Source organism: Mercenaria mercenaria, chromosome 1 (genome assembly GCF_021730395.1).
Source record: "Mercenaria mercenaria strain notata chromosome 1, MADL_Memer_1, whole genome shotgun sequence".
NCBI classification, from domain to species: Eukaryota; Metazoa; Mollusca; class Bivalvia; order Venerida; family Veneridae; genus Mercenaria; species Mercenaria mercenaria.
Genome location: NC_069361.1, coordinates 88,945,894 through 88,973,064, shown reverse-complemented (window position 1 = coordinate 88,973,064; position 27,171 = coordinate 88,945,894). Strand labels below are relative to the sequence as shown.

The 27,171-nt window shown below is 36.1% G+C and overlaps 1 protein-coding gene across 2 annotated transcripts in view; it reads left to right on the top strand.

Annotated features, from left to right (window-relative positions):
- The window catches only part of LOC123531177 (nucleic acid dioxygenase ALKBH1-like), a 29,101-nt gene extending 4,253 nt beyond the window's left edge, over positions 1 to 24,848 (top strand). For both annotated transcript variants that reach the window (XM_045311961.2, XM_045311968.2), the window contains exons 2-6: positions 10,560 to 10,659; positions 16,041 to 16,197; positions 17,155 to 17,233; positions 17,958 to 18,151; positions 20,221 to 24,848. In XM_045311961.2, the coding sequence (XP_045167896.2) occupies positions 10,560 to 10,659; positions 16,041 to 16,197; positions 17,155 to 17,233; positions 17,958 to 18,151; positions 20,221 to 20,836 (1,146 nt within the window). In that variant the 3' untranslated portion in view covers positions 20,837 to 24,848. The remainder of the gene's footprint in view (positions 1 to 10,559; positions 10,660 to 16,040; positions 16,198 to 17,154; positions 17,234 to 17,957; positions 18,152 to 20,220) is intronic.
- The last annotated feature ends 2,323 nt before the right edge of the window (positions 24,849 to 27,171 follow it).

Genomic DNA, 27,171 nt, shown 5'->3' with positions numbered 1-27,171 from the left:
ATCTTGTATGCAGACGACCAAGTGCTCTTTGCAACTTCACCAGAAACTTTACTATCGATGTTACATGACGTTGAAATATATTGTAATACATGGGGATTAAAGATCAATACTACGAAGACTAAGGTTATGATTTTTCAGTGTTCATTCCAGGCCGCGCCATGGGGCCATAGGCGCGTATTTTACCGTATTGGCGCATAAAAGTTTGCCCTATAGCGCCCATCGGGCGCACACTTTTTCAGAAAGCAGTCCGTTTACAATGAGCCAACTTCCAGAAGTTGTGAATCGAATACGTCTCTTCCGATGACGTAACGCGCATTTTCATTGGTCGATGTTAAAATAGTAGCCAGTCTCCGGTCGCCTAACAACATACAGTTTTCAATGTTGCTATGCAATGGCGGACAAAAAAAAAACAGTCGCGAATCGGAGAAAAAAGAAATCCAATTTTACGTTTTTCTCTAAACGTCGAAAAAAGCAGACGACGGAGAACAAATTTCCAAAGAAAGATGACATGTTCGAGACCGCTAGACCGCTCAATAGCGTAACCGCTTAGCCAAAATCAGGCGACAAACATTCATTCCGTAGTAAATCCTCATTCATGGCTGTCGGACTTTCCGTGGTTAAGTTTCGGTAACGGTCAAAATATTATGAATTGTTTCGTTTTTGTCGTGTTGAGCGACCTGTGAAGTGTCCACTTTTCTCTTTGTAATTATGTTTTACAAACCGCGAAAATAATACCTTGAACTCCATGTAAGAAAATTGTTAGAAATACAGCCTTTCCTTTCATGTAAATCAGTTTTTCTTTCATGGCCCCTATTTTTTTCAAATGTCCCCAATTTTTTGCCATCATGGGGCCCTTTGACCCCACTTAAAAAAATCCTGGAATGAACACTGATTTTTGAAAAAAGTACTAGACACACTCATTACGACTTTTCTTTATATAATACACAATTAGAGATTGTAACGTCATTTAAATATTTGGGGGTGTACTTCTTTAAAAATGGAAGTTGGCATAGAACACAAAAATGCATAGCAGTTCATGCGTATAAGGCTATGCATAAATTGTTTACAATTTTTAATAAAACTGAGTGAGAACTATAGAATTTTTAATGAACGAAAAATGTACATTGTTTTATTCATTAGTTGCTACTGTTTTTAACTACTGCTCTGAAATTTGGGGTATGAATGATGGGAAAGACATTGAAAATGTTCACACCAAGTTTTGTCGTAAACTTCTGTGCGTTAACAAATCAACCAACTTGATTGGTTTGTACATAGAACTAGGAAGAGTTCCCATGATAATATGTAGAAAGATAAATATAATACACTACTGGTTTCATTTACTGAACTCGAACGAAAATTCATTGCAAAACAGAATTTATCATATGCTGAGTAACGATGCGAATTAAATAATATTACATATAATAATTCAAACTGGGCGTTGTAGTTATTGCAATCAGAATAGATAGATATCAAGGATGTGTTTGTTGATTAATTAATGTAAATGAATATATATTTTGTGGAGTGAAAATTTCACTAATAAGATTTGAACAATTAAAGTCTATGAATGAATAACACTTATTATAATAGCATTTTATTTCACATTTATCAATTTTTTCAATGTATTTTCATAAAAGTGATATTTCAATTTTAAATTAATTTCAAATATAAAATTCTTCAAAAATAACATAAATTACAATTATTCTTTAAAACAGATTATCAAATTTATCTATCATTTAATTTATTGTTTAAAGGCATACTTGAACACCATCAATAGGGTGGTGATTGGATTAAAAACTTATTGATGTGTGAAAATTGGATAACACTGCACTATAAACTGAAGTGTGCCCCTAATTACTCTAATCTAGGTACAATACAATAAACCTGTGTCCTTTAAATGTTACCTAATGGGGTCTCACCTTCACAACATGCAATTAGTAGGTACCGTATATAGTAGGATTAACGTGTTTTTATAAGAGTGATATTATCTTTGTACCATTATTTGTCAGTAGGGCATATGAAAGAATGCAGGTTATTTTGTATAAATTCAGTTTTACTCAAATACCGGATTTACTAAAATTTGACGTTCATTAACACTTTGAGTCATTTGCAATTGCAAATGCCAAACAGTTAATATGGATTTCTCAAAAATACTCAAAATTGAACTGCTGAACAATTAGCTTTTGTGAGGAGTTTGCATGTTGGCGAAACACGATGACAGATCTATACGTTGATTCAAGAAGATAGCCAGTTTCCGAAACTACAAAAAAGGCTGACAGCAAATTGGAGGTAAACATGTTGGATAAAAAAAAAAATACTGCTGTTTGAAGAATCTGTTGGTTTTTTTTAAGTATGGACTAGTGCTTACTGGTAATATACATAATCACATACAAATTATCAGATTCTATTAGAAATCACTTTTCAACAATCGGTATAAAGTGACAAAATAGTTATGGTTATATTCATTTTTTGTTCTTATAAAACAGGAACCAGTGTCGGGTTTATTTATTTATTTATTTTGTTTATCAGGATATAGTTAGTGCGTAGATGCTCATGGGACTACGAACACTTCTTACTATATCGCGCCTTTCTTGTAAGAATGATGTAGTTGTTCTACTTTCTAACAGGGCTCAGTTGTTCGAAACTTTAACGGGCTGTTAAAGTTTCGAACAACTGGATCCAGTTGTTTGCAAATGTAAGAATCGTGTTGACATGCCTGTTTTATAACAAGTGAACATAAAAAGTTACAACTGTTGGAAACGTTTCATTGAATGTGTAAATTACGTATTTACCCAGTTGGTTCTACACTACAAATATGGAGTTTCTTGTGATTCAAGTATAGTTATTCCAGTCTTGTATTTCAGTCATGTGAACCCTTTTATTGGTATCCAATAACATGGGGTCATTTTTACGATATCAATATTTAGACGTTGTCAACTGACGTTGTTTACCTCCAAGTCAATCTTATTGTTTTATCCCATTGATAACTGGTGAGAATATTGCAAGGTCATTTAACTCAGGCGTTAGCCTGTATTGTTAGATGGTAAACTGACACGAAATTCATGCGTTTTTTGTAGTAGTATAAAAATAAATGTGAGGTTTCGAACAGAGATTTATTTTATTAATTCAATTAGTAAATGAAGTTATTTGTATTTATAATTACTAACATGATTAGTAATTTCATCTAAATAATTTCTTAGATAATTGCAAACGTTTGTGAAACATCATTGTTAATAATACCAACATGAGTAAACAACACACATAAACCATACTTTGTCACCTACTCATAGTCTAGAACTTGTACAAGTCCATCAATACAGCTTTTATCAATGACTTACATGCACATTAAGAAATTAAACTGCAGAAAAATATACCCCTAGCCACAAAAAAATCTAAGGGGTCAAAGTGTCAAATAAAAAAAAAGTAGGGGTCAAGGTGTCACTGAAAATAGGGGTCAAAGTGTCACTAAGGGGTCAAGGTGTCATCTTTGGTAAAAAAAATTAAGGGGTCAAGATGTCAAGGGGTCAAACCGTCTAACATTCGATTTTTTATGCCTGCCGTTTTGTTTCGATCCGCCATAATTTGGGTTAGTATAATCTAAAACAATATATAAGCCCTTTTCTATTAATGGTGGCATGAAGAAATATATCGTGGTGTGGCCCGGATGTAGTTTTACAATTATGTAAACATTACTATTTAAGAAAATTTTAACTTTTATTATTCATAATCATTCATCAGCAACGCATATATAATTGTCCACCTATAAGTCTAAACACTCGCTTATAATACCAAGTAGGAGGACAACAATATTTCCGTGTGCCGCCATAATTTAATAGATAATACAGCAAGTATTAAAAATTGCTATTTTAAATGAAATAAGTAAGTTTACAACATCATTTATGAATGTCCTAACATATATTAAATACTTATAATCCTATAGCCTATCCTCATAGGGTTGTCTAGGAATACGGAACTTCCGTAATCCTAGAATCAGAGGCTAGGATTATGATACCGTAATCCTAGCCACTGCCTAACTTTTTAGGCCGATGAGTATATACTCATCATAATTCTTGCAAATGAGCAAAATGGTAAAATCTGAACTTTACTCGAGTAATTTTACTCCTGAAAATTTCTGTTACTGAGAAAAACCCAGAAATCAGTTTTTAACATTTATTGCAAGTAACACCTGTAGGTTTGTTTGAAGTTAATTTGAAATTCAGCACTGCAGTCAAGGTAATATGAAATTAGGTGCTACCTAAAAGGCAGAGCTCCCTTGAAAAGTCACCAGTGCCCCATAAAAAAATAAAGAAGTGGTGTTATTGCAATGGTTACAGATGTAAATCGCAAATGTCATACAGCCATGTTGAATTACCTACAAATTAAGAACATCCGAAAATACTTAACAAAAGCAGCCACTGTCTGTTGTTATTTCACATCTGGATTATTGCAATGTCATACTGTATGGTGTAGCTAACTATAAGGTGCGTAAGATGCCATGTATTCAAAACATGTGCACAAAACTTGTCCTTAACAGGAGGAAATTTGACAGTTCTAAACAAGCATTGTATCACTTACATTGGTTGCCGGTGAAAGCAAGAATTGAGTTCAAGATACTTTCTTTCATGTATAGCTGTCACACTGGCAGAGCACCTCTGTATTTAACAGAATTGCTTACAGAGTATATTCCTAGTAGACAAGGTTTGAGATTGTCTGAAAATTCTGAATGTCATTATGTTGTTCCATACAACAAGTGCAAAACATTCAATGATAGAAGTTTCTGTACTATTGGTCCAAAACTTTGGAATGAACTGCCCTTAGAACTACGCAAAAGTAAATCACTTGACACATTCAAAAATAATCTTAAGACGCTGTATTTCAGAGATTTCGCAGCATTGTTTTAAATTTTTTGATAACTGTTTATTATGCGAAAACAGCAGGTGATAGTTCTTAAATTTTTATAAAAGGTTTTACATTTCAACATTTATATTTCCAAGGTTTGTTTAATTAAACGCACTTGTTGGTAAGGCTCTATTGGTAGGGCAGTATGTAGAGTTTCTATCTTAAATAGTATATGATGGCACCATTAACCGAGGGGTTTGAACCTCTATATGCAGCTCGTCTGGGCTTACCATGTGATGCTTTAAGCACTGGTATTCACAATAGGGGTAAAATGACCTCAAGGGGAGGGGTGCGGTCATGACTGTTTGTTACAATAAGGCTGTTATCATTGTCATTATTAATATTGTTATAATAATTATTATTATTATTATTATTATGTACAACGCCATTGAATATATCATTGAATAAAAATAGGTGTTTAATCAAATTATTAAGTTTCAGTTTTGGTTACAAATATCTGGAATTACAGATCCGTTTAAGGAAGTTTATGTTCTATTATTACAATTATTTGTATTAATAATAATCCATGATTTCTGAATGCAATATAAGTTTGTTATGTCTTAGACTGCATTAAGATTAAATCTGGACATGACGTGAAAACCCGACAAATGTCTAAACAAATAGAAAGGTATAGATTTACATCTGCACCAAGATGAAGAGAAAAACTTATTTGAATAATTTCTGTTAAATTCATATTAAAATGTACTGCAATTTTACATAAATTATCATCATAGAAACCAGACACTAATAATAACTGCTTCAAATTGAAAAGCTTGGACTGTGAAATTTTTAAACCAAACAGAATCTCATTAGGCCGTTTCACATTGAAAATATTGTATTACAGTCTTTTTTCTATGTAGAAAATATATTAGGTGCTAATTTCTTATTATCAAACGCTCATAAATTACATTGTTATTCAATGTTCAAAGCAGTAACCCGAACAAGAGCGATTCCAAAAAATACCCCAAATTTTCAACTCGATTGTATACACGATATCTGTTTCCTTTTTCACATGTTTAACTGCAAAGCAAAGCCAGTAGCTCTGCTATTACCCACTGATGAGTGGCTGGTTTTGGGTTATACTCTGCCACTGGTCCTCCAAAAGGATCACAAACAATTTTTTTTTTAGAAATATTATTTCCAGAATGACGGCAATGACCAATGAATGAGTTTTTTAGCTTGACTATTCGAAAAATAAGTAGAGCTGACCTACTCACCTTGGTGTCAGCGTCACACCTTGGTTAAGTTTTTCGTACCAGTCCACTTTTTGACAAAGTCTTTTGAGATAAAGCTTCGAAACTTTCAACACTTGTTTACCATTTCCAGGTCCAGTTGTAGGCAAGGATTTTGGCTGAATTATGGCCCCTTTTAACTTAGAAATCATGGTTAAGTTTTTCGTACCAGTTCACATTTTGTGTAAAGTGTTTGACATATGGTTTTGAAACTTTTATCACTTGTTTATTATAAAAGTCTCTATCTGTAGGCAAGAGTACATAACTCTGTCAACTATTTTGACTGAATTATGGCCCTTTTTGGACTTGGAAATTGATACAATTTGTGTACAAGTCTATGTTTTGTCAAAACTATTTGACATGACATGTGGCTTTGAAACTTTGCAGAATTGTTCATCATCATGATTTATATCTGTAGGCAAGAGTACATAACTCTGTCAACTATTTTGGCTGAATTATGGCCCTTTTTATACGCCCGAAGGGAGAGTGCTGTACCCGAAGGGACGTATTATGTTATGACGCTGGTGTCCGTCTGTCTGTCTGTTAGCAATTTCGTGTCCGCTCTGTAACTCTTGAACCCCTTGAAGGATTTGAAGGAAACTTTACACAAATGTTCACCACACCAAGACGATGTGCAGAGCACATGTTTTGGATGTCTCGCTTCAAGGTCAAGGTCACGGTTAGGAGTCAAAGGTCATATCAGTTTGTTTCATGTCCGCTCTGTAACTCTTGAACCCCTTGAAGGATTTCAAGGAAACTTGACACAAATGTTCACCACACCAAGACGATGTGCAGAGCGCATGTTCCAGATGACTTGCTTCAAGGTCAAGGTCACACTTAGGGGTCAAAAGTCATATCAGTTTGTTTCGTTTCCGCTCTGTAACTCTTGAACTGCTGGAAGGATTTCAAAGAAACTTGGCAGAAATGTTCACCACATTGTAACGGTGTGCAGAGCGCATGTTCCAGATGACTTGCTTCAAGGTCAAGGTCACACTTAGGGGTCAAAAGACATATCAGTTTGTTTCATGTCCGCTCTGTAACTCTTGAACTGCTGGAAGGATTTCAAAGAAACTTGGCAGAAATGTTCACCACATTGTAACGGTGTGCAGAGTGCATGTTCCGGATGACTCGCTTCAAGGTCAAGGTCACACTTAAGGGTCAGAGGTCATATATGACTGCTTTGTGTATATTGCTCTGCATTGCAGTGCTCTTGTTTTTATTTGGCAGATCTCTTTTTTGTACTTAAAATAATTTTTTTTTTGAATTACTTCCCTTTTATGTTACTATAAATAGCTTATTTTGAAACTTTTTTTATTATAGGCCATAGGGAAAAACCGAGACCACTTTTCTGTGGTACAACATGGATGGTACCTCCAATTTTAAGGTGTATTTTTACATACCTGTACCTGATAAGGATTTTTTTGTAGACTTTGAATATTTTTTATGTGGAATTAGATTTGTTTTTTGAAGTTTTCGTTTTGTTGTTCCAGTCCTTTGGGGCTACAACAGTCAAGTTCTTAAAATTTTGCTCCCATCCTATGATGTAAGCCTTCGGGCGTATATAGCCCCGCTTGGCGGCGCTCTTGTTTGTCTTTGAAATTGGTTCAGTTTCCGTACAAGTCCATGTTTTGTCAAAACTATTTGACATGTGGCTTTGGAACTTTGAACACTTGTTTATCATCATGATTGCCATCTGTAGGCAAAAGTACATAACTCTGTCAACTATTTTGGCTGAATTATGGCCCTTTTTGGACTTGAAAATTGGTTTAGTTTTCATACAAGTCAACGATTTGTCAAAGCTATTTGACATGTGGCTTTGAAACTTTGAACACTTGTTTATCATCATGGTTTCCATTTGTAGGCAACAGTACATAACTCTGTTAACTATTTTGGCTAAATTATGGCCCTTTTTGGACTTTGAAATCAGTGAAGTTTTTGTACCAGTCTATATTGTGCCTAACCTGTTTGTCATATGGCTTGGAAACTTTGACCACTTGTTTACCTGTCTACTTACCTAGGACAAGGACTTGAGCTCAGTTATGGCCTTTTTCTGGACAAAGTAATTAGTTAGGTTTCGCATACCATTCGATATTTTTGTCTATCAACTGTTTGATATATGGCTTTGACACTTTGAACACTTGCTTACCAACATGGTCACACATTGCATTATAGTGCAAAACTTATCCAAATCTACAAATGCAGGTACATTGTTTGTCTTATCTGTTCCTTTTCTTTTGTCTGAAAATCTCAGGTAATATTTTGACCCTATACTTCTATCAATGCTTCAAATAGTCGAGCACACTGTCAACAGACAGCTCTTGTTTATGTTGACAATCAGACTTTACATCCGACAATTGGTGTTATTTTCTAACACGTTTTAACTAAATATGACATTTGGTACAAATATAAAACTCAAAAATTAAAAAAAAAAGACGAAATATTTTCGATTTGTCAGCAGACAGAATTATAACATTGTCACAGGGTGAGAAAAAAATGTGCAGCCAGTCCGCCACTCAAGTCCATGACTCCTCACTTACAGGGAGAGTGCTGTACCAACCAAGCTAAACATCTGCCTACATAGATTTCCTTTTTTAAATAATCAAGTCCTATGCTGTGACAAAATACTTAAATTTGTAGTCAATGAAGCCTTTCATTAAGTTAACATAAGTTAAACATGATATTGCAAATTTAGTACATTGTAATTGTTTAGAACTTCAACAGAAATCTATGAATACAGAATTTAAATAAAAGTCATCCAGAAATGTGTTATGAAATCTACCATGTCTCGATTTGATTGCCAGTTAAACAAAGAAGAAAGTCAAGCTCTGTATATTCTATGATAAACAACAATTATTGAACTGATATATATACAGTAATGTATCAAATATGTCTTTGATTATTGGACATATAAATAGTTATGCCCCCCTTCGAAGAAGGAGGGGTATATTGTTTTGCAGATGTCGGTCTGTCGGTATGTAGACCAATCCGTTTCCTGATGAAAACTCAAGAACGCTTGGGCTTAGGATCATGAAAGTTGATAGGTTGTTTGATCATAACCAGTAGATGACCCCTATAGATTTTGAGATCAGTAGGTCAAAGGTAAAGGTCACAGTGACCCAGAACAGTTAAACAGTTTACGGATGATAACTCAAGAACGCTTAGGCCTAGGATCATGAAATTTGATAGGATGGTTGGTCATGACCAGCAGATGACCCCTATAGATTTTTAGGACAGTAGGTCAAAGGTCAAGGTCACTGACCCAGAACAGTTAAATGGTTTCTGGATGATAACTCAAGAACGCTTGGGCCTAGGATCATGGAAGTTGATAGGGAGGTTGGTCATGATAAGCAGATGACCCCTATTGATTTTGAGGACAGTAGGCCAAAGGTCAAGGACACAAGGACCTGGAACAGTAAGACCGTTTCCAGACAATAACTTGAGAACGCTTGGGCTTAGGATCAAGAAACTTAATAGGGAGATTGATCATGGCCAGCAGATGACCCTATTGATTTTGAGGTCAGTAAGTCAAGGTCACAGTGACCTGGAACAGTTAAAATGTGTCCGGGTGAAAACTTGAGAATGCTTGGGCCTAGGATCAGGAAACTTAATAGGGAGGTTTATCATGACCAGCAGATGACCCCTATTGATTTTGAGGTCAATAGGTCAAAGGTCAAGGTAACTTTGACCAAGAACAGTAGAACTTTTGTGCACAGTGACCAAATAATTTCTGTTCCTTGTGCAATTACTGAATGCGGGGCATTTCGTGTTCTACGGGCTCTTGTAAAAACAATGTCTGCGATAATCAAATATATTTTGTTTTTATCATCAAACAAAAGTAACATAGAGCAAACTGAATATGCATCAGTGCTTATGACAAAATAATTTTTACATTCTGAGTGATTTCAGTCAGAAGTTAGACCATTACTGTAGTTAAATTGATTATGCCGGAATGAAATGAATACCTTGAATATCTGACAAAAATATCCTTCTTGGTCAAAAGTGAGTTTTGGTAGGAGCCGTTTTACAGCAAAGTAAAAAGAACAACAACAAAATTTAGGATTGCTGTATTAAGACATTGCAGATGTTGTGTGATTGTCATGAGAAAAAAACACTTACATCTGGCCTTTGTAAGTTTTTTTTTTACTCATATACATGGCAGGTAGAACATGCTGTCTGCCCAGTTTTAACCTTTAGCCAGCAGATGGCAAGTGATTCTGCCTTTGTGACCAGTGCAAACCGTGCAGGCTGATCATGGTCTGCACTGTTTGCTATTTAGTCAGTAAATTTTCAGTGAATTCCCTTTTGATAAAAAAGTGGTACTGTCCAAATTGAAAGATGGACCAGTCCATTTTAGAAAATTAGCAGGGTGAAGGTTAAATAGTCAAACTGTCCAGTAATCAGCTTCTAAACACAGTTTTTTTACAATTTCAGGTCTTACCAGTTCAGCTTTATGAACCCAAAGATTTGCCCAAATTTCCAGGCCTCAGACCTGTCAAGGAATGGAAAGCTTTTCAGCTGAAACAGTGTGAAGGTAAGCAAAACTATCTTCAGTTTAAGTTCTTGATGAAATCAACCATATGGTATAGATTATGTGGTTCTTTACCTGTAACTTCTTATTTGCTTCGGTCAATTTTTTAACAAAATCTGTAATATCTATCATTATATGACTGTTGCAGCCAGATTTAACTATCTGATAACCATTTGGGGGGAGGGCATATTGTGTTCTATTTATCTCTGTGTGCACAAAAACCTGTCCGCTCTATAACTTTATTGTGCATTGTTGGATTTTCAAATAACTTGGCACAAATAACCACCATAACAAGATGATATGTCACATGCAACTTCCAGACTCCTAACTCAAAGGTCAAGGTCACACTTAGTGGTCAAAGGTGTATGTTCATTTTTCTTGTCCACTCTTGTATCTTTTTATGCATGGATATTAAAAAAGCATAGCACAAATAACCACCATGACAAGATGACATGTCTCATGTGAATCTAGACTCCTAGCTCAGAGGTCAAGGTCACACTAGAGGAGAAACAGAAAGAATTAGGGTCATCTTTATAGGCCCGTTTGAAAAACGGGACGTATTATGGGAACGCCCCTGGCGGGCGGGCGGGCGGCGTCCACAGACTTTGTCCGGAGCATATCTTCTACATGCATGGAGGGATTTTGATGAAACTTGGCACAGTTGTTCACCATCATGAGACGGAGTGTCATGTGCAAGAACCAGGTCCCTAGGTCTAAGGTCAAGGTCACACTTAGAGGTCAAAGGTCAAATTCAAGAATGACTTTGTCCGGAGCATATCTTCTTCATGCATAGAGGGATTTTGATGAAAGTTGGCACAATTGTTCATCATCATGGAAAGGAGTGTCTTGCGCAAGAACCAGGTCCCTAGGTCTAAGGTCAAGGTCACACTTAGAGGTCAAAGGATACAAAAATGAAAACATTGTCCGGAGCATTTCTTCTTCATGCATAGAGGGATTTTGATATAACTTGGCACAAATGTTCACCACCACGAGACGTAGTGTCATGCGCAAGAACCAGGTCCCTAGGTCTAAGGTCAAGGTCACACTTAGAGGCCAAAGGTCAGATACAAGGATGACTTTGTCCGAAGCATTTCTTCTTCATGCATGGAGGGATTATGATGTAACTTGACACAATTATACACCAACATGAGACGAAGTGTCATGCGCAGTTCCCTTCTTTAGAATTACTTCCCTTTGTTGTTACTATAAATAACTTATTTTGTAACTTTTTCATTACTAGTCGTAGGGAAAAATCGAGACCACTTTTCTGTAGTACAACATGCATGCTACATCCAATTTTGAGGTGTATTTTGACCAGTCTCTACCTGGTAAAGATTTTTGTGAGTTACAATTTATTTTTTTTGATTTTTTGATTTTTTTTTTTTTTTAAGATTAACTTCCCTTAGTTGTTACTATAAATAACTTATATTGTAACTTTTTTATAATTGACCGTAGGGAAAAACCAAGACCACATTTCTGTGGTACAACATAGATGTTACTTTCCAATTTTAGGTGTATTTTAAGGTATCTCTACATTTGTACCTGGTAAGGAGTTTTTTTTGTGGACTTAGAAAAACAAAACACTTACAGTTATTACTAAACAACCACAAAATTAAAATTCCATTTGCAAATACATGTGCTAGAGTAAAGAAATTTGCTGTGACGGGCGTATATTGTGACATTCTTGCACTCTTGTTCCTGTTGACACTATTACTTTTTTTATGCAGGTATAGATATTAAACAACTTACAGGCACACAGGCCAAAATATTCACCGTAATGATAATGTAACAAGATTATTAAGTGTCACATTCAAGACCCATAACCCTGTCTTAAGGTTAATGTTACACTGAAAAGGTAAAAAAAACACCATAATTTTTAGCTTGAATGTACGAAGTACGGAGACCTGTCCTACTCAACTCGGCGTCTGCTTCGGCATCCTTCCACATCTGCACCTTGGTTAAAGTTTTGCTACACTTTCTCTTCGTCTCTTTTATTACTAGATGGATTTGATTCAAACTTAAAATACTTATTCCACATCATCACCCGCATTATATGACACAGGGTCTGTAACTCTTGCACAAATATTTCATGAATTATGCCCCATTTCTACTTAAAATTTAAGTTTAATTTTGATGCATTTATTGCAAAATGAATTTAATTAAAACTGAAAATATTTTTGTCACATCATCACTCACATCATTTGAAACAAGGGCCATAACTTTGGCACCAATATTTATGAATTATCCCCCTTTTTACTTAAAACTTCAGGTTAAAGTTTTCACTCTATCTCTATTATTACCAAATGAAATTGATTCAGACTTAAAATAATTGTTCCACATAATCACGCACGTTATATTACACAAGGGCCATAACTCTTGCTCCAATATTTCATGAATTATCCCCCTTTTTTCTAAGAATTTCAGTTTAATTTTGATACATTTTCACCATATCTCTATTGTTACTAGATGGATTTGATTCAGACTTTAAATGGTTGTTCCACATCATCACCCACACCATATGACACAAGGTCCATTATGCTGGCACCAATATGTTATGAGTTATTCTCTTTTTACTTAGAATTTCAGGTTCAAGTTGTGATGTTCTTTTGCTCTATCCCAGTTATTACTAAACAGATGTGATTCAAACTTAGAATAGTTATTCCACATTATTAGTCACATGATATGACACATGGTGCATTATTCTTTCAGAAATTGTCCATGAGTTATGTCCCTCTCGTACTTAATGTTTTGGTAGACTTTATCCCTATCTCTGTTATTACTTAATACTTTTGACACAGACTTAAGCTATTGTCAAATATCTTCATCCACATCGGAGTCAGACTCAGTAAATGTTTCAGTGACAGCTCCAGCTTCCTTAGATATGCCCAATTTCATTATCCAGCATCGAAATAGTCGAGCGTGCTGTCTCCTGTAACAGCTCTTGCTTGTGTTTTGTCTATAACTTTTGTATGAATGGATTGATGTTTATATAGTTTGCTATAAACATCCATCATTACTAGGTGATAGGTTGAGTTCTAGCTTAAAGGTCAAGGTCACAGAGGTCAAATATTTTGCTTATAGTTTCCAGTTTCGCTGCCCAGTGATAGTCGGAAATCGACAGTTGGGTGGAAGATGTAGATGTTTCTTGTTTGATCTATAACTTAACCGCAGGTCAATGAATTATTGCAGCCTCTTAAATATTTTTATGCCCCCGAAGGGAGGAATATTAGTTTTCAACTGTCCGTCCGTTTGTTCGTTAGTTAGTTAGTTCGTCACAATGTTAACTTTTTGCATGAAGGCACTTTACTCGCAAACCATTGCACCCAGGACCTTCAAACTTGTTCACATGCTGATAGTACTTATTGAGTACACCATCCTTACTGACTTTGGGGTCACCAGGTCAAAGGTCAAGGTCACATGGGCCAACGTTAACTTTTTGCATGAAGGCACTTTACACGCGAACCACTGCACCCAGGACCTTCAAACTTCACAAGCTGATAGTACTTATTGAGTACACCACCCCTACTGACTTTGGGGTCACCAGGTCAAAGGTCAAGGTCACAGGGGCCAACATTAACTTTTTGCATGAAAGCACTTTACTCGCGAACCACTGCACCCAGGACCTGTAAACTTCACATGCTGATTGTACTTATTGAGTACACCACTCCTACTGACTTTGGGGTCACCAGGTCAAAGGTCAAGGTCACAGGGGCCAACATTAACTTTCTGCATGAAGGCACTTTACTCGCTAACCACTTCACCCAGGACCTTCAAACTTTACATGCTGATAGTACTTTATGAGTACACCAACCCTACTGCTTTTGGGGTCACCAGGTCAAAGGTCAAGGTCACAGGGGCCAACGTTAACTTTTTGCATGAAGGCACTTTACATGCAAACCACTTCACCCAGGACCTTCAAACTTAACATGCTGATAGTACTTATTGAGTACACCACCCCTACTGACTTTGGGGTTACCAGGTCAAAGGTCAAGGTGCTGTGGGGGCATTTGTCACCATTAGTGACAGCTCTTGTTAAGAAGTAGAGACTGCATCTCAAATGTCTATATTCTTGATGCCAAGATCAAATGCAGCTAAAATGTGGTCAAATTTATCTTGAATGCAAAAAAAAAATCCTGAAATTTTAATTTCTACTATAAAATCGCTGTTCATTTGTTTAAACACAATACCATAAATCTGTTGCTTTTATGGTATTTCCATTACAGGGCATTCCAACTAATATGATATATTTTAGCATCTGTTATATGTGAAATGTATTTGAAGGGAAGTAGTGCAACCCAATTTTGTAAATTAACATATTATCAAAGTTAAGTTTTTCCAGTGCATATTTAGCCTTGAGTGTCAGTTAGGCTTATCTTCATTGTGAAGCACAGAAAAACACCAGAGCTGGGGAAGGTTAAAACAGAAAAACAAAAAATGTCACACTTACACTTCTGTATTATGTCTCCCACCACACAGTGATGTGGGTAACATATTTACCTTACTCCTGTCTGTGTATGTATGTATGTTTGTGTGTCTATCTGTCTGTCACAAATCTTGTCCGCACTCTAAGTCGAACATTTCTCATCCGATCTTCACCAAACTTGAACAAAATGTGTTTGACCATAAGACCTCGGCCAAGTTTGCTAACTAGTCAAATTGGCCTAGGCACTTAAGAATTATGGCCCTTGAATTACCGAAAATCGGCCTTTTTACTCCTGTCCGCGCTCTAAGCCGAATATTTCTCATCCGATGTTCACCAAACTTGAACAAAATATGTTTGCCAATAAGTCCTCGGCCAAGTTCGATAACTAGTCAAATTGGCCAATGCACTTCGGAATTATGGCCCGTGAATTACCCAAAATCAGCCTTTTTACTCTTCAAAGGTATATTTGTAGTGAGTAAACAGTGTATAAAGACTGACTTACTATTTAGATGATTAGGCAGTTGTGTGAGACATGTGCTTTTCTCAAAAGCAGCTTTAGTTTTTTTCTTATTTTTTAAAAACTACCTATATATAGGAATAAACATTGTCTGCTCAATAACTCAATTTAGGTTACAGAAAATGAAATGAAACTCCAGCTATAAGTAAGTGAAATTGCATATGACACCAGGAAAGTTTAGGTTTCTGATTTTAAACATTAGAAAATGTAACTGCTAATTAATAAGAGAAGATTCATTTAGATTGAAGCTTAGTTCTTCCAAATTGTTTTTTGAAATACCTTGTTTTCACGGAAGTTGCCATGTGACCTATAATTGTGTCGGTGCGACGTTAAACCCAACAAAATAAATAAAATAAATTGTTTTCACAGAATTCCCACATCACTAGTTTTATTGAAAGATATAATAATGAATCTTGTGTCATGTATTTTATTCAAATTTTGCAGGATTTATTGTAATACCAAATCCATTTGAGCCAAAATACCAACGTTACTGGATTGAGAGATGCCTCCTAGACTTCCCAACAAAACCAAACAGGACCAATCTAGATGCTCACATGGTACGACCATCTCAGGTCTGGCATCATTGTGTGGAAGATGACAGGTAAAAACACATTTACACATTGTAACAAGTGACCATATTAAACCATTCCCAGCAGGTAAAATTACTTGTAAAATTATTCATTAAAGGACCATGTACAAAATTTCTTGAAAGGCATTCCTCTATTTAGCAGATAGGTTTATACATATGAGCCACGCCATGAGAAAACCCAACATAGTGGCTTTGCGACCAGCATGGATCCAGACCAGCCTGCGTATCTAGGATCCATGCTGTTCGCTAATGGTTTCTCTAATTGCTATAGGCTTTGAAAGCAAACAGCATGGATCCTGACCAGACTGTGCGGATGCGCAGGCTGGTCTGGATCCATGCTGGTCGCAAAGCCACTATGTTGGTTTTCTCATGGTTCGGCTCATATATATATATGTATAATTAACCATTCTTATAGTCAAGCAAACATACAACATACTCAGACAGATTTTCACCATCATAAAATAAATTTTGAACAATATTTATTGTTTTGAATACAAGATATATCAGCAGTTCTGCGCATTGTCATTCTAAATTTACTGCAATCTGTTAAGAGATCATGTTATTAAGAGACCACTTTTTTCGGCCACTTTTGTGGTCTGTTAAAACAATATCAACTGTGCTATAAGGTATTCTGAAACAATGTAGAGTTTCCTGAATCATGACCTTTCAGCTGCTAATCACTTCTATCAATTGTGTGTAGAAATGGAAACCAGTAATGTTTTAAATATTGTTATAGTTATTTGTGACATTTTAGTAAGAATTTATCCATTGAATAATATGTTGAAATTTGGAATACCGGTAGTTGATTTTTGTTAAGAGTTGCCAAAAAATAGGAAATTATAAGTATTGTGTATATTATATATTAAGTTAATATTCTGATATTTGTATGTGAGATATCGTATGTTGTATTGAGCTCATATAAGCTAGCAGAAATCATTCTGCCAAAAGAAATATTCTTGTTACTTGTAGCCTAGACCTTAGAAAGGACAGTTTACTGATGAAATTAAGATGGGCAACATTGGGGTATCAGTACGAATGGAATACTAAGGTAACATACAGCTCCCCTGAGCCAAAAATCTACATTAAAGTATACAGGATATTTAAACACCAAAAAAACTTGTATTTTGAAGAAAATTTTCTTTTTTCAGTCAAGAAATCTTGCAAGTCCAGTAAAAAAAAAGCTCTTGGTCTGCCCAGCAAGCTCAGTTGATGTACCTGTATTTATGTCATGGAATTCTGACTTTCACAAGCTATCCATCAGTCTTAGTGAAAAAAAAGTGTTTCTCTTATTTGGCAGCAAAACTGATTTAAAAAAAAGATGAATTGTCATTTATCACGCATACCGGTAATTGTTAAGTCTTATTTTGATAATTGACAGTGTGGAACTTTAACTGCAGAAAGTAAACAGATTCATTATTTTTGCAAGATAAAAACTGACCTTGCTTATTGTTTGTTTGTTTGTTTTGGGTTTTAACGTCGTTTTTCAACAGTATTTCAGTCATGTAACGGCGGGCAGTTAACCTAACCAGTGCTCCTGGATTCTGTACCAGTACAAACCTGTTCTCCGCAAGTAACTGCCAATTTCCCCACATGAATCAGAGGTGGAGGACTAATGATTTCAGACACAATGTCGTTTATCAAATAGTCACGGAGAACATACCCCCCGTCCGAGGATCGAACTCACGACCCCGCGATCTGTATACCGACGCTCTACCTACTGAGCTAAGCGGGCAGGCCCTTGCTTGTTGTAATGTTTTACCCATTTTTTACAGGAATACTTTGCAGACAGAGTTCAGGCATTTCCAGATGATCTACGCCATTTATGTAGCTACATTGCAGCAGCATTAGGTTACAATGCCTACTCCTCTGAGGCTGGTATCGTGAACTACTATCGCATGGAGTCAACATTGATGGGACACACAGACGTTTCAGAGCTCGATAAGGCTGCTCCCCTTATTTCATTCAGGTGACATAAAATCTTTTAATTTGGAGATAAAAAATCTTCCAGTTCTCAAAGGTCATACAAAAATAAAAAATATCTGTTCACATTGGTGACATATAATCATTGTTTATTGAAACATCCAACATTTTGTACAAAGTAGAACAATTGTATATTGTTAATTTTGGCAGTATTGAGAACATGTTATTATACAAAATATATGGGGGTTTATAATGGTGTCACCCTAGTCTGTCAGTCTATTCATCTATAATGTCTGCTTCTTCTTAACTGCTTGGAATATTTTCATGAAACTATCTACTTATTAACCTCATCAAGAAGATGTGCAGAGTACACAAAGCAGGTCAGTAGGGCCAAGGACAGTGTTACACTTAGAGGTCAGAAGTCAGTTAGTTTACCATATCTTTTAAACTGTGGGGCAGATTATCAATCTGTTTACCTTCAGTGATAACTCTACTTGATTTTAAATGAATATCAGTGAATAATAACCTGTACTGTTAAAAAACCCAACTGTGTGCTATGGATTTTAAAAATAGAAGATGCAGTCTTTTTTGGACGGATTTTAGAAATAAATATGGAATAGGAGAGCTAAGACAAACAGAATTATAAAATGGTAACAGATTATGTTAAGTTATTGTTAGCTCGACTATACAGATATATATTGAGAGCTAGCCTACTGGCGTTGTCGTCCGCATCTGCGTTATTCTGCGTCCACACATTGGTTAAAGTTTTGATGCACTTTATCTCTGTAATTACTTTAATAATTTATTTGCTTTAAACTCAAAATAGTTATTCCTCATCATCACCAACATCATTTGACACAAGGGTCATAATTCATGCACCAATATTTCATAAAGTATCCCCCTTTTTACTTAGGATCATGTCGCCAACATGAAGTGTGGTAGATATATTAATTTAGTGTAGACTGTCTGTCACAAAATTTGTCCACGCAATTAGTCAAATTATGCCCCCTTTTGGACTTAGAAAATTCTGGTTAAATTTTTGCATGCAAGTTACATCTCAAAAACTAATGCAGATATTGATTTGAAACTCTACATGTGTCTTTTGGGTTATAAAACTAGCTGATAGCATCAAGTCCCATAACTCTGTATTTTGGCCAAATTATGCCCCCTTTTAGACCTTGAAAGTCCTTGTTTAGGTTTTGCATGCATGTTACTATCTCAAACTAATGCAAATATGGAATTGAAACTTCACAAACTAGGTCATTGCATCAAGTCCCATAGCTCTGACATGTAGCTTGCAAGATTATGTCCCCTTTTGAACTTGATAACTTCTGGTTAAAGTTTGGCCTGCCCACTTTGCTCAATAGTTTATCTATGGATTGCTGGATTGTGAGTTCGATCCCTAGGCAGGGAGTATGTTCTTCGTGACGATTTGTATAAAGACATTGTGTCTGAAATCATTCATCCTCTACCTCTGATTCATGTTGGGAAGTTGGCAATTACTTATGGAGAACAGGTTTATACTGGTACAGAATCCAGGAACACTGGTTAGTTTAGCTGCCTGCTGTTGCATGACTGAAATATTGTTACAAAAACGGTGTTAATCCCCAAACAAACAAACAAATCTGGTTAAAGTTTTGCATGCAAGTTACTATCTCCAAAACTAATGCAGATACTGGATTGAAACTCTTTAGATATTTTAACATTTAGGGTAATATTCCTGTATCTCGGAAGTTAACAGTTTGAATAATCAAGCTTTGGCAGTCTTACAGACAGCTCTTGTTTTGGTATGAAATCATGTATGAAATATGCAAAACCAAACTTTTACAAAATTTTCTCACAATTTGCTCTTTTATCTCATTTAAGGGCCGAAAAAACAGGCTAGTTTGTTCTTAAGAGTTAAAAAACCAGCAAGAAATGCCGTTCAAATATCAAAACATAGACATGGCCATTTTATACCTTCAGTACCTTCGTAAATTCAAAATTACGATGCTGAAAGGCAAAACCGATGCTTAAAACTTTTGTGACACCAATGCCAACAAAAGGGTTGAAACAATAGCTCTACCCCTAACCCTAAACCGTAGTCGAGCTAAAAATGAATTTATTATATTACAGTTTTGGCCAGTCGTGTATATTTTTGATTGGAGGCCCAACCAAGGAGACAGAGCCGGTTCCTTTATTCCTGCACAGTGGTGACATCTGTCTGATGACAGGCAAAGCAAGGCTCAGTTATCATGCTGTACCTAGAATTTTACCAGGGAAGAAAGAACGTTTAAATTTGTGTTTCTATGGAGACAGTAAAAGAAATGGTGTTTCTAGTGGAGATCATATGAAACCAGATGATACTGATAAAGAACATCAGGCAGAACTTGATAGGAAAAATGACCAGTTTTCTCAAGGAGAGGATTCGGAAATGGAAGATGACCCATATGGTGGAGGAATTGATCAAAAGCCACCATCTATAAATATTATCCAGTCAGAAATGACTAAATCTAGCCTTGATGAGAATGTAATAGTGACTCCAACGGTAAAAGGAAGTAACTGTTCTGTGAATGAACTTGCTGATTTAATGGATTCAGTGATAGAAAAAACAAAATGGGAACCATTTCACTTGTATATGGAAAGGTCAAGAATAAATGTCAATGTGAGGCAAGTGTTAAAAGATGGACTGTCTCTGGGTATGAGCCCAGAAAAAATAACACCGTGTCAAAGGTCATGTCAGAAAACATGAAGAGAGTGAAATTTTAACTTCTTTCTTTACATTACTTAGGTCTGCGGCTATTATAATTTAGCTTAGGCCTAACAAAAAAATGTTTGTTTCTGGTAGCATGCTAAAAAAAAATTAAGAGTAAATAGGTCGGTATTTTTTTTTTTTTTCATTAATTTTGTGTCCAAAAATGAATACAAATAAGGGGGTTATGCCTTTAGAGCATCAGTAAGTTGATTTCTAACATCACTGACCATGTTTAAAGCATAAAAATTGCAGTTTTGCAACTTTTTGTTAAAAAGTTGAAATTTTTTTTTTCCAAAGCCATAAAAACATTCAGGGTCCAGCCAAAAATTTAGGGTAGGTCGGGATACCGGAAACAATTTTTTTAAGCCTTACCAGAGACAAGGACAGCTGTTGTGATCACTCAAAGTCCATCCACATTTTATTCAAAATATATCTCTCCTGAAATGATTTACAGGAAGTTGATGAAATGGTACATGGACAATCCTTGGATTGGCTTCTTTCAAGTTGAAATATTTTAATAGTTCCTGGTAGCTGTCAGTTCAAAATTAGAAAAAAAGCACCATCTGCTCCTTAACAATTGGTCAGATTTTAAAATGATTTCACAAAAATGTTCCATGGGTAACCTGCTAACAAAATTAACGATTTATTCATATTCTTTGAAAAGCTTGGCTGCTAGAAGGGGGATGATACATAGTCACTTCTCCATATGTGTATTAAAGTGAGAACTTGTCAGAAATTGCTGGTCCGATTTCAAAATAGTTTGCTATGTCAAAAAAACTAGGCCACCAGATGATGGTTAATATGTAAATAGAAGAAAATTCAAAAACCTATATGTAAATAGTAGAAACTTCAAAAATTTTCTTTACTGAAACTGCTGGCCTGATTTTGAAATATTTTCACAGAAATATTTCTCCATTGACCCTCTACCAAGAATATATAAATCATTCTGATTTGATAAAAAAAAATGCTGTGAGAGGGCATGGTCACTTTCCCTTTATGCATTTAGCAGAAACTTTATATACTACTAATATTGTTCAAAGTATTTGTAAACATACATTTTTAGCTCACCTGTCACAAAGTGACAAGGTGAGCTTTTGTGATCGCGCGGTGTCCGTCGTCCGTCCGTGCGTCCGTAAACTTTTGCTTGTGACCACTCTAAAGGTCACATTTTTCATGGGATCTTTATGAAAGTTGGTCAGAATGTTCACCTTGATGATATCTAGGTCAAGTTCGAAACTGGGTCACGTGCCTTCAAAAACTAGGTCAGTAGGTCTAAAAATAGAAAAACCTTGTGACCTCTCTAGAGGCCATATATTTCACAAGATCTTCATGAAAGTTGGTCAGAACGTTCACCTTGATGATATCTAGGTCAAGTTCGAAACTGGGTCACGTGCGATCAAAAACTAGGTCAGTAGGTCAAATAATAGAAAAACCTTGTGACCTCTCTAAAGGCCATATTTTTCATGGGATCTGTATGAAAGTTGGTCTGAATGTTCATCTTGATGATATCTAGGTCAAGTTCGAAACTGGGTCACGTGCGGTCAAAAACTAGGTCAGTAGGTCTAAAAATAGAAAAACCTTGTGACCTTTCTAGAGGCCATATATTTCACAAGATCTTCATGAAAATTGGTCAGAACGTTCACCTTGATGATATCTAGGTCAAGTTCGAAACTGGGTCACGTGCCGTCAAAAACTAGGTCAGTAGATCAAATAATAGAAAAACCTTGTGACCTCTCTAGAGTCCATATATTTCATGAGATCTTCATGAAAGTTGGTCAGAACATTCACCTTGATGATATCTAGGTCAAGTTTGAAACTGGGTCACGTGCCGTCAAAAACTAGGTCAGTAGGTCAACTTATAGAAAAACTTTGTGACCTCTCTAAAGGCAATATTTTTCATGGGATTTGCATGAAAGTTTCTGTGAATGTTCATCTTGATGATATCTAGGTCAAGTTCGAAACTGGGTCCCGTGCGGTCAAAAACTAGGTCAGTAGGTCTAAAAATAGAAAAACCTTGTGACCTTCCTAGAGGCCATATATTTCACAAGATCTTCATGAAAATTGGTCAGAACGTTCACCTTGATGATATCTAGGTTAATTTCGAAACTGGGTCACGTGCCATCAAAAACTAGGTCAGTAGGTCAAATAATAGAAAAACCTTGTGACCTCTCTGAAGGCCATATTTTCCATGGGATCTGTATGAAAGTTGGTCTGAATGTTCATCTTGATGATATCTAGGTCAAGTTCGAAACTGGGTCACGTGCGGTCAAAAACTAGGTCAGTAGGTCTAAAAATAGAAAAACCTTGTGACCTCTTTTGAGGCCATATATTTTACGAAATCTTCATGAAAATTTGTCAGAAAAAACCTTGTGACCCCTCTAGAGGCCATATTTTCCATGGGATCTGTATGAAAGTTGGTCTGAATGTTCATCTTGATGATGTCTAGGTCAAGTTTGAAAGTGGGTCACGTGCCATCAAAAACTAGGTCAGTAGGTCAAATAATAGAAAAACCTTGTGACCTCTCTAAAGGCCATATTTTTCAGTGGATCTTCATGAAAGTTGGTCTGAATGTTCATCTTGATGATATCTAGATCAAGTTCGAAACAGGGTCAAGTGCGGTCAAAAACTACGTCAGTAGGTCTAAAAATAGAAAAACCTTGTGACCTCTCTAGAGGCCATACTTGTGAATGGATCTCCATAAAAATTGGTCAGAATGTTCATCTTGATGATATCTAGGTCAAGTTCGAAAGTGGGTCACGTGCCTTCAAAAAGTAGGTCAGTAGGTCAAATAATGAAAAAACGTTGTGACCTCTCTAGAGGCCATATTTTTCATGGGATCTGTATGAAAGTTGGTGTGAATGTTTATCTTGATGATATCTAGGTCAAGTTTGAAACTGGGTCAACTGCGATTAAAAACTAGGTCAGTAGGTCTTGAAATAGAAAAACCTTGTGACCTCTCTAGAGGCCATACCCTTGAATGGATCTTCATGAAAATTGGTCAGAATGTTCACCTTGATGATATCTAGGTCGAGTTTGAAACTGGGTCATGTGCCTTAAAAAACTAAGTCAATAGGTCAAATAATAGAAAAACCTTGTGACCTCTCTAGAGACCATATTTTTCAATGGATCTTCATGAAAATTGGTCAGAATTTTTATCTTGATAATATCTAGGTCAAGTTCAAAACTGGGTCACATGAGCTCAAAAACTAGGTCACTATGTCAAATAATAGAAAAAACGACGTCATACTCAAAACTGGATTATGTGGGAAGAGGTGAGCGATTCAGGACCATCATGGTCCTCTTGTTGCTAATGGGAGCAGCTAGTTACCATAGATATTTATTTATATGTGTTTAAGCTGTGATACTCTGGTGAGAGAGGGCAATTATGTCTCCCTTGTTAGTTTTAGCTCACCTGTCACAAAGTGACAAGGTGAGCTTTTGTGATCGCGCGTCATCCGTCGTCTGTCCGTCCGTCCGTAAACTTTTGCTTGTAACCACTCTAGAGGTCACATTTTTCATGGGTCACGTGCGATCAAAAACTAGGTCAGTAGGTCTAAAAATAGAAAAACCTTGTGACCTCTCTAGAGGCCATATTTTTCATAGGGTCTGTATGAAAATTGGTCTGAATATTCATCTTGATGATATCTAGGTCAAGTTCAAAACTGGGTCAACTGCGGTCAAAAACTAGGTCAGTAGGTCTACGTCGTCCGTGTGTCCGTGCGTGAACTTTTGCTTGTGACCACTCTAGTTTAAGATCCAGCCTTGAAATTTGGATGACATGTACAGTTTTGCACACCAATCTTTAAACTTTCAGTGACCATAAATGTGACCTACTGATCTACTTTCTAATATTTTAGCATCAGATTGCCATTTGAAACATGTGGTTCAATATACTCATTTGAGCGATTCAGGGTCATCATGACCCTCTTGTTTTAACTTTAGTTAAAACAGAAGTGTTTTTAGTATATGCTTTGTGGCTACAAAAAATAAATTCAGTTTATACAATAAATTAGCTGTTTTCATTGTGAACAGGTATTTTTATGCACCTGTGAAACAGGATATATTATGAGGTTACCTGTGGCGTTTGGACAGCGACCACTAAAGTTGTCTGCTCTCTTACTTGAGCAGTTTACATTCAGTGTTCACCAATCTTGCACACAGTATATATGGGCATTATATATGCCAGTTTTAATAACCAGCTGGATTGTCCTAGAGGCTCTGGAGTTTATGTCCTTGATTTACTAAAAATTGCCAAAATTGACGATGTTGGTTCTCTAACTTGAGCAGTTCATATCCAATGATCACCAAACTAGGTTACAATGTTTATGGTCATAATATCATGGCCAAGATCAGTAACCTGTTGGATTGTCCTTGAGGCTCCGAATTTATGGCCCTTAAATTACTGTGGGTTACATAACTGTTAATGATTAAAGCTAAGACATAGTGTAGTGGATAAAAACCAAACACACAGCCACTTTGCAGTTTACTCATATTCTTACTTTTCTTCATAGAAATTTCTTAACACAGTACCTTGGTCAAGACATGTTCCTTTAAAAAGCCTTTTACCATATGTTGGTTGGTTACCATTCACATATCTTTGCCTGTTCAAAAGATGACATACGCTGATGCAGCCCCCCCCCCCCCCCCCCCCTCCAAACTCAAGACAAACACAAAATCTACACACACACACACACACACACACACCGTCATAAATGAAGTGTCAATTTCTGTACTGCATAGAACTCGAGAGATCACTTTTTAGTGCAATTATTCAAAGAATAGTCTGAGCTATTGTTCTCACCCTGGCATCTAACTAATGCAGATATTGCTTTGAAACTTTACATGTTCTTCAGGGTTATAATACTAGGTGAAAGCATCAAGTCCCATAACTCTTGACATTTATTTTGGTCAAATTATGCTCCTTTTTGGACGTAAAAAATCCTGGTTAAAGTTTTGCATGCAAGTTACTATCTAAAGAACTATTTAAATGTAGAAATTGAATTGAAACTTCACAATTTCTTCTGGTTTATAAAACTAGGTCATAGCATCAAGTCCTGTAACTCTGACATGTATTTTGCAAAATTATGTCCCCTTTTAAACTTAAAAGCTTCTGGTTAGTTTTGCATGCAAGTTACTACATTTGTATCTCCAAAACTAATGCAGGTATGGGATTGAAACCTATAGGTACTTTAACATTTAGGATTATATTCTTGCTTCTGGGACAACAATTTGAATAGTTAAGCATTAGCTGTCTTATGGACAGTTCTTGTTTTAATTATTATTTGCAATAACGAAGAAATTAACATTTACAGATCTGAATGTATGCCCCTTTAATACAACAGGTACTTAGCAATGCCAGAGGTGACCAATGCCAGAGGTGACAAGTTACCTACAGCAAAGTAGGAACAGATTTTGTAAATAATGGTGTAGTAACAGTCTTTCAATACTAATGTAAATGATTTGTTATAAATATGAAATAAATCTACTATTTATCAACATATTTGATAATGCAAAATACTGAACTCTTTTTTTAGCTTACCAGAGCACAAAGTGCTCAGGGTGAGCTATTGTGAACGCTCACCGTCCGGCGTCCGTCCGTCCACACTTTCCTTTAAACAACATCTCCTCCTAAACCAACAGGCCAATTTTGATGAAACTTCACAGGGATGTTCCTTGGATGGTCTTCTTTAAAAATTATTCAAAGAATTGAATTCCATGCAGAACTCTGGTTGCCATGGCAACAGAAAGGAAAAACTTTAAAAATCTTCTTCTCAAAAACCAGAAGCACTAGAGCTTAGATATTTGGTGTGAAGCATTGCCTAGTGGACCTCTACCAATTTTGTTCAGATCATGACCCCGGGGTCAGAATTGACCCCGCCCTAGGGGTCACTTGATTTTATATAGGAAAATCTTAAAAATCTTCTTCTCAAAAACCAGAAGCCCTAGAGCTTAGATATTTGACATGTAGCATTGCCTAGAGGACCTCTACTAAAGTTGTTCAAATCATGACCCCGGGGTCAAAATTGACCCCGCCCCAGGTGTCACTTGATTTTACATAGGAAAATCTTCAAAAAATTTCTAAAAATAAACCAGAAGGCCTAGATCTTAGATATCTAACGTGTAGCATTGCCTAGTAGACTTCTACAAAATTTGTTCAAATTATGACCTCCGGGATCAATTTGACCCTGCCCAATAGGGTTACTTGATTGTACATAGAAAAATCTTCAAAGTTTTCTAAAAATAAACCAGAAGGCCTGCAGCTTAGATATTGGACATGTAGCATTGCCTAATGGACCTCTACAAAATCTGTTCAAATCATGACCCCCAGGGTC